The sequence below is a fragment of the Gossypium hirsutum genome, chromosome D09 (genome assembly GCF_007990345.1).
Source record: "Gossypium hirsutum isolate 1008001.06 chromosome D09, Gossypium_hirsutum_v2.1, whole genome shotgun sequence".
In the NCBI taxonomy this organism is placed as follows: domain Eukaryota; kingdom Viridiplantae; phylum Streptophyta; class Magnoliopsida; order Malvales; family Malvaceae; genus Gossypium; species Gossypium hirsutum.
Genome location: NC_053445.1, coordinates 742,777 through 758,193, shown reverse-complemented (window position 1 = coordinate 758,193; position 15,417 = coordinate 742,777). Strand labels below are relative to the sequence as shown.

General features: G+C 33.2%; 1 protein-coding gene and 1 long non-coding RNA gene across 2 annotated transcripts; both read right to left on the bottom strand.

The window, feature by feature from the left end:
* Positions 1 to 2,652: 2,652 nt before the first annotated feature.
* Positions 2,653 to 8,848, bottom strand: LOC107888519 (DNA replication licensing factor MCM2). Its single transcript, XM_016812659.2, has 17 exons — positions 8,323 to 8,848; positions 7,871 to 8,028; positions 7,610 to 7,799; positions 7,311 to 7,530; positions 7,019 to 7,226; positions 6,630 to 6,764; positions 6,349 to 6,540; positions 6,056 to 6,228; positions 5,778 to 5,966; positions 5,530 to 5,646; positions 5,185 to 5,269; positions 4,944 to 5,096; positions 4,727 to 4,852; positions 4,427 to 4,609; positions 3,597 to 3,758; positions 3,361 to 3,508; positions 2,653 to 2,935 (listed from the first exon to the last, which is right to left on the bottom strand). Exons 1-16 carry the CDS (start codon positions 8,711 to 8,713, stop codon positions 3,383 to 3,385), a joined length of 2,808 nt encoding a protein of 935 aa, XP_016668148.1. The 5' UTR covers positions 8,714 to 8,848; the 3' UTR covers positions 2,653 to 2,935; positions 3,361 to 3,382.
* Positions 8,849 to 10,857: 2,009 nt separating this feature from the next.
* On the bottom strand, positions 10,858 to 14,170 carry LOC107888520 (uncharacterized). The gene is made up of 4 exons (XR_001681388.2): positions 14,006 to 14,170; positions 12,894 to 12,950; positions 12,088 to 12,151; positions 10,858 to 11,267 (listed from the first exon to the last, which is right to left on the bottom strand). It is a non-coding gene; the product is annotated as an uncharacterized lncRNA (long non-coding RNA).
* Positions 14,171 to 15,417: the final 1,247 nt, after the last annotated feature.

The window sequence follows — 15,417 nt, the reverse complement described above, 5'->3', positions numbered from 1 at the left end:
CATGTCACAGGATTCGTTATATGAAGATATCTTAGCGTTGGTCGTATATTACTATGATTATAAACCAATGAGTGTTGGGCACATATTACTTTGGTACTTACAGATAAGCACTGGTGCGCATATATATATACTTTAGCGTTGGACGCATATTACTTCAATTATAAACTGATGAGTGTTGGCACATATTACTTCGGTACTTACTTATGAGCATTGGGTGCATTTTAGGTCTGTTGGTGGATAAATTAGCGTATCCGATCTTGAATCCATATTCGGATAATAGGGGCCACAAAATAAGTACTAACTGATTAATTGTACAAGTTGATATGTGGAATGAATAGCTTATACTTGAATTAATCAATTGAATACTAATACTAATGTGATGAATGATAGCATGTGAAAAGATCATGAGAATTGCGTATTAAGAGCCCCAGGGGTTGATGATTTTATAAAACAAATCTAACTAATCAAATTGTGAAAATGAAATATGAATGATGGTATTAAATTGTCATACGCTTGTATATGAGATTGAGATAGCAATGATAATGAGATTTGAATATAAATGTTGATATTAGATATGATAAAGCTAAGGCTTGGAGGCGTATTGATATGTTCATATACAAAATTCAAAGCGAATGTTAAGTCATAAGAAAGCACTAATTAAATGGATCATGAGGCAATGCTAGAGAATAGAATCATGTATATAAATGAAATTATAACTAGTTTACATTCTTGATTTGCTTATACATTGCTTTCAAATTATGTTAGCATCACTGAGCTCTTTTGCTCAGCGTGCAAATTTGTTTATTTCTGTGCGCGAGTGAGGAATAGGTGATTAGGTCTCATGGGCTTGAGTAGATTGGTAGCATCCAACACTCACTTCTCAACTCAGCTAAGTTTGAGTTGACATGTACCTAGTGTAAATGGTAATAGTTAATGTCCATTTTGATGACTTGAGTATGCAATGTTAGAGAATTGTAATATAAGTATGTATATATGTGTGTAATGGTGTAGGTATATATGGTTATGATGGTATGTCATGATTTTTGCATAATGTTTAAGCTATCTCATTTGTTGCATACATGCAAAATAAACTATTTTTGATGCGAGTTTGATAACTTGTGATCATGTTGGTGTCATATTGATTGAATGTATTTAGGTGATTTTAAATGGTGTTTAAAACATGAATTTTGTGTATTATAAGCTATGGAAATGATTTGGTATTTTATAAGGTCAAAATAAGTGATTTTTGGGTTCAGACAAACTTATTTCAATAAAAGTGGTTTGAGGAATCAATACAAGTCAGTCAATAAGCAAAAATGAACAGTACCAGTTACTTGTATCGGTACAAGTTAATGGATTTACCAATGCATCTAGGTCAGAACAAGATTCCTTCCTTATTTTGAGTTGTTTCGATCCTCGAAGACCCATATTTGGTCTTGATCATCTCAAAACACCTAAAACTCATTTTTAAATGTTTTAAACATGTTTTAAAGGTGTTAATAATGATTTTTAAACTATTGGAATGATTTGATTTAATTGTGTTATTAAATTCTTCTCATGCTGAATTTAAAATTTGAGTTAGTTCGAGCTGCTCTAACAATGGATGTAGTTTCGCTTTCGAACCCGACGACCAAATTTTATGTGGGGCGTCATAATCTTGAGAAATCGAATTATGATATATGCTCTTAGAAATTTTGATGTTTCATTAGATATTTTGGTAGATAACAAAATTTTAGTACTAGCTATTTTTTTAAAAATTTTGATATACCAAAATCTCTTTGAAATTTTAGCATGCTGTTAGAAATATTGATATTGCCATGAATTTTCTTACAAAATTTAATATACCTTTGAAATTTTAATATATCAAAATATCCAAAATTATACTCTTACAAATTTTGGTATAAGTTTAAGAAACCAAAATTTGTACAATATTTATTAAAAAATGTGACATACCAAAATAACTAAAAATATATTCTTAAAAATTTTGGTATTAATAATTTTCTTATAATTATACCAAATACTAAATTTGGAAATATGAAATTCAAAAATTGGATTTAGATTTCATTTAGTACATATATGATAAAATAAAAATAAGATACATAAATTATGAGCAAATTAATTGAGATTCAATATAATATATATTAGAAAGAAATAAAAACATGAATTTATCAAGTCTAAAAATGTTTTAAAATTTTTAAATTCATTACTAAATAAGAATATAACAAATCCATGATTTTGAGAAATCATCATGAATTTTTCATTTCTAAATAACTTATTATTCATTTTACATCATTTTCAAATTCAAATCCAAATTCAAAAATCTTAGTACAAATTACAAAACATCCCTTTTTTTTATTATTAATCTTATCAGACAACACACCATATAAAACACCCAGTCATAAATAGAGAGAATAATGCATCCATACATTTCATTAGCAATGTGCATACATTTCTTAATGCAGTATATCATAAATCAAATTTTAGTATTCCATTCCATGCAAAAAAAGAAAAAGAAAAAATCAATGTTGAAAAACAATGGAAGAGTTGAAATTTATTCGTGTTCTTTAAACAAATTTCAGATTTGAGCCCTTAGGTTAATTATCCTTTCAATCAAGTCTCACTGCAGAAAAAAGGGAACATTATTTCAGCAGATTTAGAATCCCACTTGATCTTACCACCATTTCATTTACATGACAGTGAAAGCTAAAGTCCACGCTGACAGTTCCATTGTTCCAATACAATTTTTAAATTAGACAAAATGTCAATTTAGATTTGGTCATCAAGTAAAATATGGCTACCTAGTACAAAGGTATTTCGGTGCTAAGAAATTATCATATTATATATCCATCTGATAGCGACCAACAAAACCTACCACGATTGCTGAAACCGGGGTATGTATTCTTGCAATCTGCTGCCTGCCACCACTAAAGCTTATCTGCAATCATCATCCGAAAATGGTAAAGTAATCAGTACCTAGCATGCATGGTAGGAGCCTTTTAGTTCAAAGTTCAAACATAAAAACGATAAATAGGATTCAAATTGCATTTCTCAATTCTATTAAAAAATGAGTAAATTAATACTCATACATTCAAACTGATCTTTCTGATAAAAATTGATTTGTACATCAACATAAGATACACGTGGCACACCATTGTAACTATAAGTTATTTTGTTAGTACGTCCATTTTTAATAGTAAAAATGAAAATTTTTTTTAATAAATAAATCAATTTACTACATAAATAGACTACTTTGCCCATTTTTTAAGAAAAGAGAGCAAAATACAATCCAAATGCAATTTGACTCTTAATACAAAATCCTCCTTGATACTTTTTCCCATAAAAACCAAAAGAGCTAGTCACCTGTCATGTAGAAATGCTGCAGCTATGGTTTGTCATCATATACAAGGTGATGCCTAATAACCCTTCTTTGTTCGTCCAACTGATAATGAGCTCTAAATTCGGAGCTAGAAAAGAAGGCCTCCAAATTAGTGATTTCATATTCTTCAGCCTGCGCAAAAGAATGTAATCCAAGTTCAATTATTAATCTGGTAAAGGGATTATTAGTAAAATAAAAAACTTGATTCAAGTTAGTGTACCTTGGCTTGTAGATCTGCCATTTTCACATCAACATGGGTAAGCCCTGAAGTTGATCCAGAAAGTATTTCTTCAAAGCGCACTGCATTATTCACAAGCTCCCTAAGAAGTACAAGGAGAAGTCCATCGTAGTCTTTCTTGAAGGTTATGTATTGCCTGAAGCTCTGCAAAATACGATACCAGATTCTTCTAAGCCTTGTTATGAAGGTATGTATATTATTTTTCAAATTAAGAACCAATCAACTTTGGCCCTTCAAACATATATGACAATCAACAAGTCCTCTTGGAGAGCAAGAGAGAGAGCATAAGCAACATTTACTGTTTGAATTCAAATAGAGAAAAATTCAGACAATCTAACAGTTTCAGTTCAAATAGATCACATAGGAAACTTCTATAATCATATTGTAAGCTAACATTCAAGATTGCATTAGCAAAAGTGTGACAGAGCAACAATGCCCATGGAAGCCTGACATAGCTTGATATACAGTAGAAAATATCAATTTCAATGGCAAGAATAATACCATATCAGGTAGTTAACTTGTCCGTACAAAACGAGCAAGCCTAAAAACATTCATGTAACAATTGTCAAAACAATCAGAATAAATACGTCAATGTACATGAGTGCTATGCTTGAGAAATGCAGGCTTTAAGAGTACTACCTCCCCCATCTTATTTATATTAGAGGTGAAAAGAATAAAAGAGACAAAGTACTCAAATCTTTTTGCTGAACAAAATCATTAAGAGAAAACGTACTGCACTATGGCATATTTTTAGAGGTATTTGCAAGTTATGGAGAAAGTTTTTGCAATATGAAGTGAACCTCTTGTTATACCTTTCTTAAGGCTTTTTGTACCCCAAACTTCTGTGTTGAAATGAATGACTCAAGAAGGACACGAATAGCCATGTCCACATCTTCTTCTGTGACATGCTGCCTAAGGTGCATTCTGGCATGTGCTTCAGACATCCTGATCATTGATTCTATGTGCCTCACTGCTATAGGGACACCTTGTCCACGCTACAGAAGCACAATGAATATAAAGCATTGGAACATTAGAGCAAAAACACTTTCAAATTCACTCAAGCAAAAGGAGGAAAAGAATCACTCAAGCAATATGAGAAAAAGGACTCTTACGGAAGATTCTTTTCGCAAATCAGCATAAACTTTGGTAAGCTTAGCCATATCTTTTTCATGGAACCTTGGGAAAACATTTAACTTGGCATATGTTAAATATTTCCTTAGCAATTCTTGAGAAAGTATCTGAAATAAAGACAATTTCATATGAATATTTGGGATACAAGATCTCAAAACTAGAAGCAGCTAAGAGTGCAGTTTAGAGTCCTTTACGAACCTTTGAATCATCTGGCCTAGCAGAGGCTTGAGCTTCTTCTTGGGACTCACTGAAGGCTTTGTCATCTAAATTAGCACCCTTAGGTTGAGACCTGAAGTGGCTGTCAACTACAAACTTTGCAAGCATCTCATCTGTCACAGGGTCAACAACATCCTGCATTTGAAATAAATTCTTTATCCAATTAAAACTTGCTAATGGAAATTCACAAAGAAAATTAATATTGAGCCCTGAGGGGAATAACCTTGACAACACATAAGATGTCAAATCGAGAAATAATGGGATCTGTCAACTCAACATTTTGAGAAAAAGTTTTTGATGAATCATATCTGCAAGCAAGTATGCATATTAGTTTTATGAATTGATTCTTAAAATGATAAGTTATGGAGGAGAAAAATAAATAACTGAAAATAAGGGTTCTAGGGGGGGGGTCACTATGAATGGCCAAAAATGATAAATGCATAAGATAATGAATATTAAGAGTGGATTTAAGAAATCCACTTGTTGGTGCTACTCATGGCCCATGAAGAATGTGCTAAAAGAAGCCATTGGGCAAATGATCTCATGTATAAACTGTCTATTTGCATACCTCCCTCCAATTGGATTTGCAGCAGCAATGACAGAACACCGAGCCTGGAGAGATGTAACTATTCCAGCTTTTGATATGCTAATACTTTGTTGCTCCATTGCTTCATGTATGCTCACCCTGAATGCACATATATTTCATTAATTTTATTGCTCAAGTAATTCCTCCGAAAGAAAAGAAAAGCCAAGGTGGAAGGGTGTTTCCCAAAGTTAATTAATCATAATGCCAACAATAATGCTAGGCTTCTTTACCTGTCTTGATCATTCATTTTATCGAACTCATCAATAAGACAAATTCCTTTGTCGGCTAAAACAAGGGCTCCTCCTTCAAGGGTCCACTCTCTAGTGACTGGATCCTTGTGGACAGCTGCTGTAAGACCCACAGCAGAAGCTCCTTTGCCAGTGGTATAAACAGCTCTCTGCCCCGTCTTTTCAACATACCTTAGAAATAAAATCCTTCAAATTTTAGATGCATGTTTATTGTTAAGGGATCAAATTCACACCTAAGAACGGAGAGAGCTAGCTCATACTTAAGGAATTGTGATTTTGCTGTGCCTGGATCACCTAGAAGAAGTACATTTATGTCACCACGGAGACGATGTTTCCCTTCTACATTTTTCTCTTGGCCTCCAAACATAGCAAGAGCTATTGCAGTTTTTATGTCTTCATGACCATAAATTGACGGGGCAATGGACTTGATAATCTGCAAAAAGAGTCATTAAGCATTCAAGTTTGATATTAACCAAAAAAACGCATTCCAAATATTTGTTATTGAAACAGTGGCACAGTTCACATAAACAGAAAAACATTGTGAGTAACAAACCCGTTCTCCTATTTGTGTATCCTTGGCCAACTTCTCAATCTCTTCTTTATCTTCCTGAGTGAGTTTGTAGGCAGAAAAGAGATCCTGCTTCTTAGTAACATAGTTTGCCTCGACCACAGTGGCAAAGACAGGAAAACCATTCTTTGTGTTCAATGACATATCAAAATTATTTGTATAAATTCCAGTGACCTCCTGAAAGAAGTGACATTGGATGCAAAACAAAAATTAGTGTTCCCAACACAAGAAATAGGTGCAAAGCAAATACAAGAAGAGGATCCTACAATTTCTTCACCAGGACGAGCACAATCGATCAGATCATTGAGCAATATAACTTCCTTGTATCTTGGAAGCCTTCCTGCAGGCACAGTTCCTGGGCTTTCTTGGAGTGTGAGCTTCTGGTAGTTCCTGTATACCGTCTGCAACATGGCAAGGAAGAATACATGATGAAACTAATAGACATTATTCATTAAATTAATATGAATAGGGGCAGAAAATTTATCAATAAACAAAACCTCTGGTAAGATTAATCCAACCTTATTGGCCGTTTAGCTAGAGTTGGTATAATTCTTGAATTATGATAACAAATAAAAGCTCAAAAACAGAATCCAATTTATAAACCCTTTCTTGTAAATAAAGTCAAATGCAGGTATACAAAAGGTAAAAACCCCACCTGTTCAACATTGACAGTAAATGGCCCCTTTGATTGGCATTCAGGGCAGGAACCAACCTTGACCTCTGAATATGAATTTTGGAAGAACGGTCCCAAAATTGATCCACACTTGTTGCAATCGTATTTTACCTGTTGCAACTGGGGAAAAACCCCAGAGCGTCTAGTGACAACACCCCCAATACGAACCATGGTGTTCAAATGGATTTGCCTAGAAATAACCAAGTGAAAAGGTAAGACTAAAACTATGAAAAAAAATACCATTTTTGTGATAAAAGTGAATATTCCAAGTTACCTAATATCCCGAATTTGATCATAAATTGGAAGGTTTGTAATACGGACATATATCTTTTGGTGGATGTTCTTGTAGTTTGGATGTAAATCAAAGACCACCCTTTGGGCAACATCTTCCATAACTTCTAGGACAGATTGAGGAGCATCAGCCAACCAGATTGCAATATTAGGATGAACAGAAATGAACTGTTTGTAATCAATCTCCAAGCTGCACTTGTTAGCTACAAAATGGAACAATGATCAAACGCTTTTGCAATTAATTTTCAGAAATTAAACGGTAGGGAAGTAGAGATGCTTTACCTGATACTATCTCATTTACGAGGCGCACGTATTCAATGTCTCCATGTCCATTTTTTGGGTTCACATACGTAAGTAAGAAATCCCTGAACTTCTTGAAAATGAAGCGACGAACTTCATCTCTAGTAACCCACTCTCTCAAAGTTCCTTGAACCCGATACATCTCAAACTCAGCTTGATCATCATCATCATCCTGAATATGACGAGCAAAGTTAGACGCAATTTGAAAATTCTAAATGAATAATGTTGAGGAGAGGTCTGAACCTCATAAGGGTAATCATCAGTTCGATCAGTCATGGGTACATCATCCCTTGAGTGGCCTTGCTGTGACCTTCCTGGTGAACTCTGCATGCCATCAATGTCATCAGGCCTGAAATCAGCTCTTGTTCGCTTAGAAGGCCTATAGTTGTCATCATCTGTATCTGCAATCATCATTCAACTCTATACATTAACTACCTTATATATAACCAAAGAAAAAGCCGGAGCAGTAACGAAAAAGAGTTCCTCCTAATGAGTAATTACCCCTCTTTTTCAATATTCCTCCTCTAACCGGTTAACTACAAACAATTGCTAAACTATACATAAAAGTACTACACTAATTTGAGCAATAAAACATAAACTGGTAATTATAAGAGAGCTAGATGCAATTTCAGACCTACGAAGCATGCTCATAATTTTTTTTCCATTACAAAAAAAAAAAACAAGTGGATACAAACCTTGGTCATGGAGAAGCTGGGGCAGCTTCCGATTAGAAAGGCGAGCATCACGGGCATCGAGCTCCAATTCGGCAGCCCTACGATCTTGCATAATCTGATCCAAATCTCTCTCATCCTCCATAGACTCATCTAGCCCTACTGACTCGTACCGGTCATGTGCATCCATCCCCCTATAATCCTCCATGAAATTATCATTGTAAAGATCTTCTCCTTCGTCATCCTCTTCTTCCACCTCATCCACATCGTCTCTTATTATAGCAGGATCCACCGCCGCCTCTTCCTCATCCGATGAATGGCTGCTGTCGTGAGGTAATTGATCAGTGTTAAATCCTGCAGATGTCAGCGATTCTGGCGTCGACGGCAACGGACCCCGGGAATCTTCTCCGGCCATTCTTCACTGACTCTCTTTGCTCACTGAAACAGAAATAGCTCTCTCTTTTACCTAGGGCGGACGAATAGAGAATAAAACCTCCTTTTCTTGGCGGGAAGTTTTGGCGCCAAAATAGAGTACACGTCAGCTTTTCCTATCCGGCTTCTAGCTTTGGGGGTAAACTACAAATATAATCACTCATCTATACCTTTAGTTCTATGTTGGTCACTCAACTATTATTTTTTTCAATTTAATCACTCAACTTTTTGAAATTAAATATTTTAGTCGCTCTCTGTTAATTTATATTAGAAAGTAAAGGAAAGCAGATTTGAACTTTTTTATTGGTCTAATAACAAAATTATCCCTCTAAAGTTTACATATTTTTATCAATTTGATCCTAAATCTAAAAATTTCAATAAATTTTAGCCCTTAATGTTTGCAAAAAATTTCATTTTATTCTAATTCTAAAAAAGTTAACAGATTTAGCCCTAAAAATTTACAAAAAATTTTCAATTAAATTCTAATTGTGAGAGTTTAAAAAATTAAAAAAAAACATTTTTGGATAAAATATTATAAAGAAGATTTAAGAATCTAAAAAAGTATAAATAAATTATAAATAAAAAACCATAACATATGTATTAAAAGTAAAAAAGAGAAAAATATATCAAATTATTCAAAAAGAAATGAACACGAAATGGATTGATAGGTTATCTACCTTGGTTTAGTTCAACTGGTATTTTCAACTCTTGGACTAAATTTTTTGAGACTTTGGTTGTTTGACCGACATACTTGGACTACTCAAGTTTAAAAGTTACTTGTGACATATCCAAGTCAGAAAGATTAAAAAAATTTTCTAGGTTTTTCATTTAATGAAAGATTTCGCGTTACATCGTTTTCTCTACTTGAACATTAGGACTCTGTATATTTTTAAAATAATAAAAATAAGAAATAATTATTGTATAATGGTTTAAAAATTTGTTAATTTTTTAGAGGATTTTAATTAAATGATATGATATTAATCTAAATATGACACTTAGATAGATGTATTTAAGCCAACTTGATGTTTTAGCATATTCAGAAAGGTGGTGGCAATTTAAAATAAGCACAATACCAATAGTGTTAAATACACATTTGATTCGCTGTAATGGAATAGAAGTATAATAGAATAGAGGCGTAATAGCAATTCAATTGTTTGGTTGAATGTAATGGAATAGAGGCGTAATAGTATTCTTGTGTTTGGTTGAATGGAATGGAGGTGTAATAGCATAAGGGAAAAAAACTAAAATGACTAGAATACCCTTAGCAGAATTTTTTTTAAGTTGATGATTATTGTTTTGTTATAAAATTTTAATAAGATTATTAAAATAATATAATATAAATATTTTAATCATATTTTAACATAATTATTATTAAATATAATTTAATAAAAAATATATAATTTAATAAAATTCTTAATATAATTATTCTTATATGAATTTACTAAAATCATGATATATAATAATATAAAAAATATATAACTTACTTTATTAATTTTAAACCGCAATACATATTTAATGTGCTAAAATATCATTAATGAAACAAATAATTTAATTATTCTACAATTAAAAAAATTAGAAGTAATAAATAACTTAAGAATTAAATTTTGCATAAACATAAATATTCATATATTTAAGAATTAAACTGAGAGGTTCGTCCATGCGAGATGGCTATGACGGAGGATCTAATAGATCTCGCATTAATTTCGAAAGAGGACATTAATATACATGGTTTTGCAGCTTGTTTATTTGCTCATCTTTGTTGCCCAGTGAAATCTTAAACTATCACCTACAGCTAGATTCAGATCATCCATAATTTCAACTATCAAACCATCACATTATGCGCAGATGAAAGTGACACAGCTTAATACTAGCTTGAGAAGCTGATTCATTCATTATTTGCAAATTACTCAGAAGTGGTTCAATAGTTTAGTTTATATATAGATACGAGTCTCCACAGCATAAACAAGAATAATACCTAAAGTTGAAATGCAAATCTTAGCACAAACTCTTGGCCAACAGATCAAGAAAACATTTAACAAAAAGGTACATGCTTTATTAGGCAAACAAAGACGAGAAAAACACATTGCAATGTTGGAATTGAAAAGAGAAATGAAACAAACATTGAGATTTCGAAAAAGTACTTTACTCCAGAGGTGTCAAGCAAATATACCAAAAATAATAAAAGCCAAAAAGTTTAGAAGATAATACTCAAGAGGTTTATATAAAAGTTAACAGGTGGAAAAAAACAGAAGGATTAAAATCATACCCGATGCCCCTACTACTACCTCCCCAATCAAAATCAAACACAAGAAAAGAAAAGAAAATCAAAATAAAAAACTAGAATTGGTTCAGTAGAAAAATGTTGGTTTTGCTGCTGCTCGGGGTATGAGGATGTCCTGCAGAGATGCTTTGAGTCCAAATTGGGTGACAGATGTGATGACCAGTGCTTGTCTCTGGGAACACTTTCAGTTTCAAGAGCCTGCTGACCAAGCCAATAAGGTACTTCCTCCCATGTGGCCATTCAGCAACAGATGAACCTTGAAGGAGAAAACCAAGCTCGGGGTATGATGATTGTTAAAAGGTATTAAAGGAAACCTTGAAAAGTGTCAGATGATGATTATTGATCATGATAGTAATGTGTCATCGTGGAACACATTAAGCAAAGGAAGGGACCGAATTCTTTAGCATTTGTTAAAGCATTTAAAATTTAAGCTTCTTGATATAATAAAAAGTTCTTCAGCATACACATTAAGGTTGTTCAGTTCCAACGTTTGGATATTCAATGATGTTCAGACTTTAGATGCTTAAGATACTTGAATATACGTAAAAATTCATGATTTATTTAACACAAGAAACAAGTGGGGGGTGGGGATAAAGCCAATTGAACTAAAATTCTACTTTGTAATAACCCAACCTACTCAATAGGCAACCTCTTAACCACCAAAGGAATCCATCCCAGAATTTTTGTAAAACTATCTATCATCTTATCTTCTACTCAACTATATTACAGAAAGCATATCCACTGCACCTAAGGATTTATATGCATAATACAAACTGTATAGGAGTCTTATCAAATGTTACAAGCAATGACCTTACACCAAATAAATTGATCATAATCCGGATATAACCAACCCACATTTTTCCATTTATTTTATCTAGATATGAAATCAACAACCTAAAACACTACGAAAACAGTTATCCTGATCTATTTTCTTAATATTTATTCAACTTCATCCCCTGATATCTTATTTTATCAGCATTGATACCAAGTATAACATATAAAGAGCTATAAGAAACAAAACCAAAAATGATTGGACCTCAAAAACATAAATTAAGTAATGAGATAAACAAATTCACCTTCTCTAGATCCCCGGTCACCAACAATCCCTGAGCCTCTTGGTCCATTGATGGTTGTGTTCAACTGCAACAAAATCACAAGGTAACATAAGCAAACTCTTAATCATCAATGATAGACCAGAATTAACCACCAAGAATCATGCATCTCCATACTTGCCAGAGGTGAACTGTGATTTCCAGAAACATCAAGGAAAAAAATAGGAACTTTATCCCATTATGGCTTTTTAATAGTACAAAAGATTTTATCTAGAGACTAGCAAACAAGAAGATATAAATTAAAAGGAAATTATCTTTTTGAAGAATTATAAGAAAATTAACCCAAATTATAAAGCAAAGTTAAGGTTTATCATAAAAACAGCTTAATGCTAATGCCAATGCTCTTACTTGACAGCTTTAATAGAAGTTTGGAGGACCAATCTCGTTACAACACTGTTGGTAGAGTTTGGAAAGGAGTTGGTGAAACATTTTTTTTGTCAATCTTAAGAATCTGAACAAGCTTAAAAGTAAGGTGGGGCTTCAGTTAAATACCGAGATTTCATCCTTAAATTCAGTCAGCATGGAAATAAGGCCTAAAGCTAACAGTAAATTTGGTTCCAGAGGCATCTGCACCAACTATTGCATGATTGAACTCTCAACAGATACATTTCTAGGATAGTTGAGAGGATTAAACTGATTTAGCCCCACATATAAGAAGACAATACATTATTAGTTAACAAATGAAATTAGAAGCTAACCCTTAGGACAGGAAAAGATCTTTTGAGTATACCACTATTTCTAAAATATAGTAAATCATGTAGTTGACTTACCTTTGAAAATGTACTGGAAAGATCATCAATTTCTGATAAGGGTCTCAAAACTTCACCCTACAAATATGAAGAGAAATTAGACCAAGCATCAAGCATATGAAATATTCTACTAAAATCAAATATGAGATGAATGATCTTGAAAATTAGTTAGTTACATGTGCCAAAAGTATAACCTAAAGTGATGAACTCTTGATTAGAACAAGAAATGTTAACTACATTAGAAACCATTTTAAGTTTTCTATTCCAGGAATACAAGGAAGAACAACTCCTCAAGAAGAAAGGGACAGTCTTCTATATATTGCAATAGGGGTTGAGTTTTTGTCTAAAACTTCTGCACGATGGGTATAAAACATCCCACAAACTTATTCCATCAAGGAGGCTTCATATATAACTAGAATTTGTAAACCCAAATATCCTTATCCTTCTGAGGAAAGAGGTGTTGTGAGAAAATTTTCAGGTTGAAGGTGCAAGGGAATTCACAAAATTCCAGGTCTTTCCCTCAACAAAAGGAACAGATAAATAAAGCACATGAGAAATCCTTGAGAAAATCTCCCTAATACCTTCTCAACATATTTTCTCTGGGAAGCGATAGCATATGAGAAACAACAAATGTTACTTTAAGAAGCACCTAAGTACAAGTAACATAATTTCCAAAACATATGCAGGATAATCAAGCCACTACATCATGGCAGCTTGTACAATATAACTTTCTCAGAAAGAAGTACACGAGCTAATTTCTCATTGTGAAGAGTCACAAAGAGAAGTAAATTAGTTTCAGAAAACAGCCCAACCAAGATGCTTACACTGTCAACTTATAAATAACATTGCCTCAAGGTTTGTAAAGTCTTGCAGAGATGTTTAGGACAATGTATAATATGAGCTACTGCAAAGTTTATAAATAAAATCAAAATCAAAATCGATTCTACAGAAAAGAAAAGAAAAGAAAAATAGGGAAAAAATTTAGAAGAAAAGCAGAAATCTGGAGAAAAGAAAATGGAGAAAAGAAAAGAAATGTGAGAAGAAAAGAAGCATACTGTATCAGAAGAAGAAGTAGAAATCTGGAAATGAAAAAATTGAGAAACGTCGGGAGAGGATGAGGGAAAATAAATTACCTGTGCAAGGAAGCGTGGGAGAATTGGAGCGTTGAGGACGAGGGCAGAAAACGAAAGAGAAAAAAGGGAAAGAGGCGGAATGGGTAATCGGCGCTGAGGGGGCGTAATGCCTATTACGCACAATCAATGTATGGGGGAGTAACCGATTCGGCGCGGAATGGGAAAACAGCGAACCAAACGCCGGAATAGGTGGGAAATGTAATAGGCACATAATCGGGGCGTAATGGTATACCTATTACAGTGAACCAAACACGCTGTTATTGTTTAATGAATCTTGGAGGTACGTTAAGGAATACTTAAAAAATGAAATTTTAAGTATTTTTATTTTTTGAAATTTTAAGAATTAGGACTCAATTAACAAAATTTATAAATGTTAAGGCCTAAATTTATTTAATTTTTAGAATTCAAACTAAAATAACAAGTTTAAGGTCAATAATCGTATTTATGCTATGAATGACATTTTAATTTGATTATTTTTTATTTAATTTGATTTTTGAATGGTTAAATGTTAGTAATTGATATTATGTGTCGTAAAACTTCGTAACCCTAATCCGTTAACAGAAATGGGTTATGGGTGTTACAGATAAGGTACTGGAACGTTTTGCAATGATCAATGTGAAGCCAGACATTCAGCTGACTGCACCGGGTTTTCATCTTCTTTAAATGACTATCCTAAGACAGTGGATGAAAGATAGCATATGAGTAAGGTTTCATATACTTCAACAGTTGGAAGCCTTATGTACGCGATGCTTTACACACGTCCAGATATCTGTTTCACAATAGGAATGGTTAGTCGATATCAAACGAATCCAGGTCTCAAGCATTGGCAAGCTGTAAAGTATATATTAAGGTATCTTAAAAGAATCAGGGATTATATGCTTGTGTATTCTGGGGAGAACCTTACTCCTATTGGATATACAGGCTTAGACTTCCAAACCTGTAAAGATTTGAGAAAATTGATGTTAGGAAATGTATTTGTTCTAGGTCATGGAGTTATAGTATGGAGAAGTGTAAAACAAACTTGCATTGTTGACTCTACTATGGAGGCCGAGTATGTGGCTACTTCTAAGGCAACGAAAGAAGCAATATGACCTCGAAAGTCTTAATCGAACTTGAAGTTATTCCTGGTATAGAAAAAATTATATCATTGTATTGTGATAACAGTGCTGCAATAGCAAATACTAAGGTAATGAGAAGTCACAAATGGACGAAACACATTGATCAGAAGCATCACTTGATACGAGAGGCAATAGCCGAAGGAATTGTAGATGTGATGAAAGTAGCTTTTGAAAATAACCTTGTGGGTCCGTTTACTAGGACTTTTGTTACTAGGACTTTTTAACAAATACGTCGAGGATGTAGGAATGCGAAACATGATACATTTACTTCACTAGGGCAAGTAGGAGATTGTT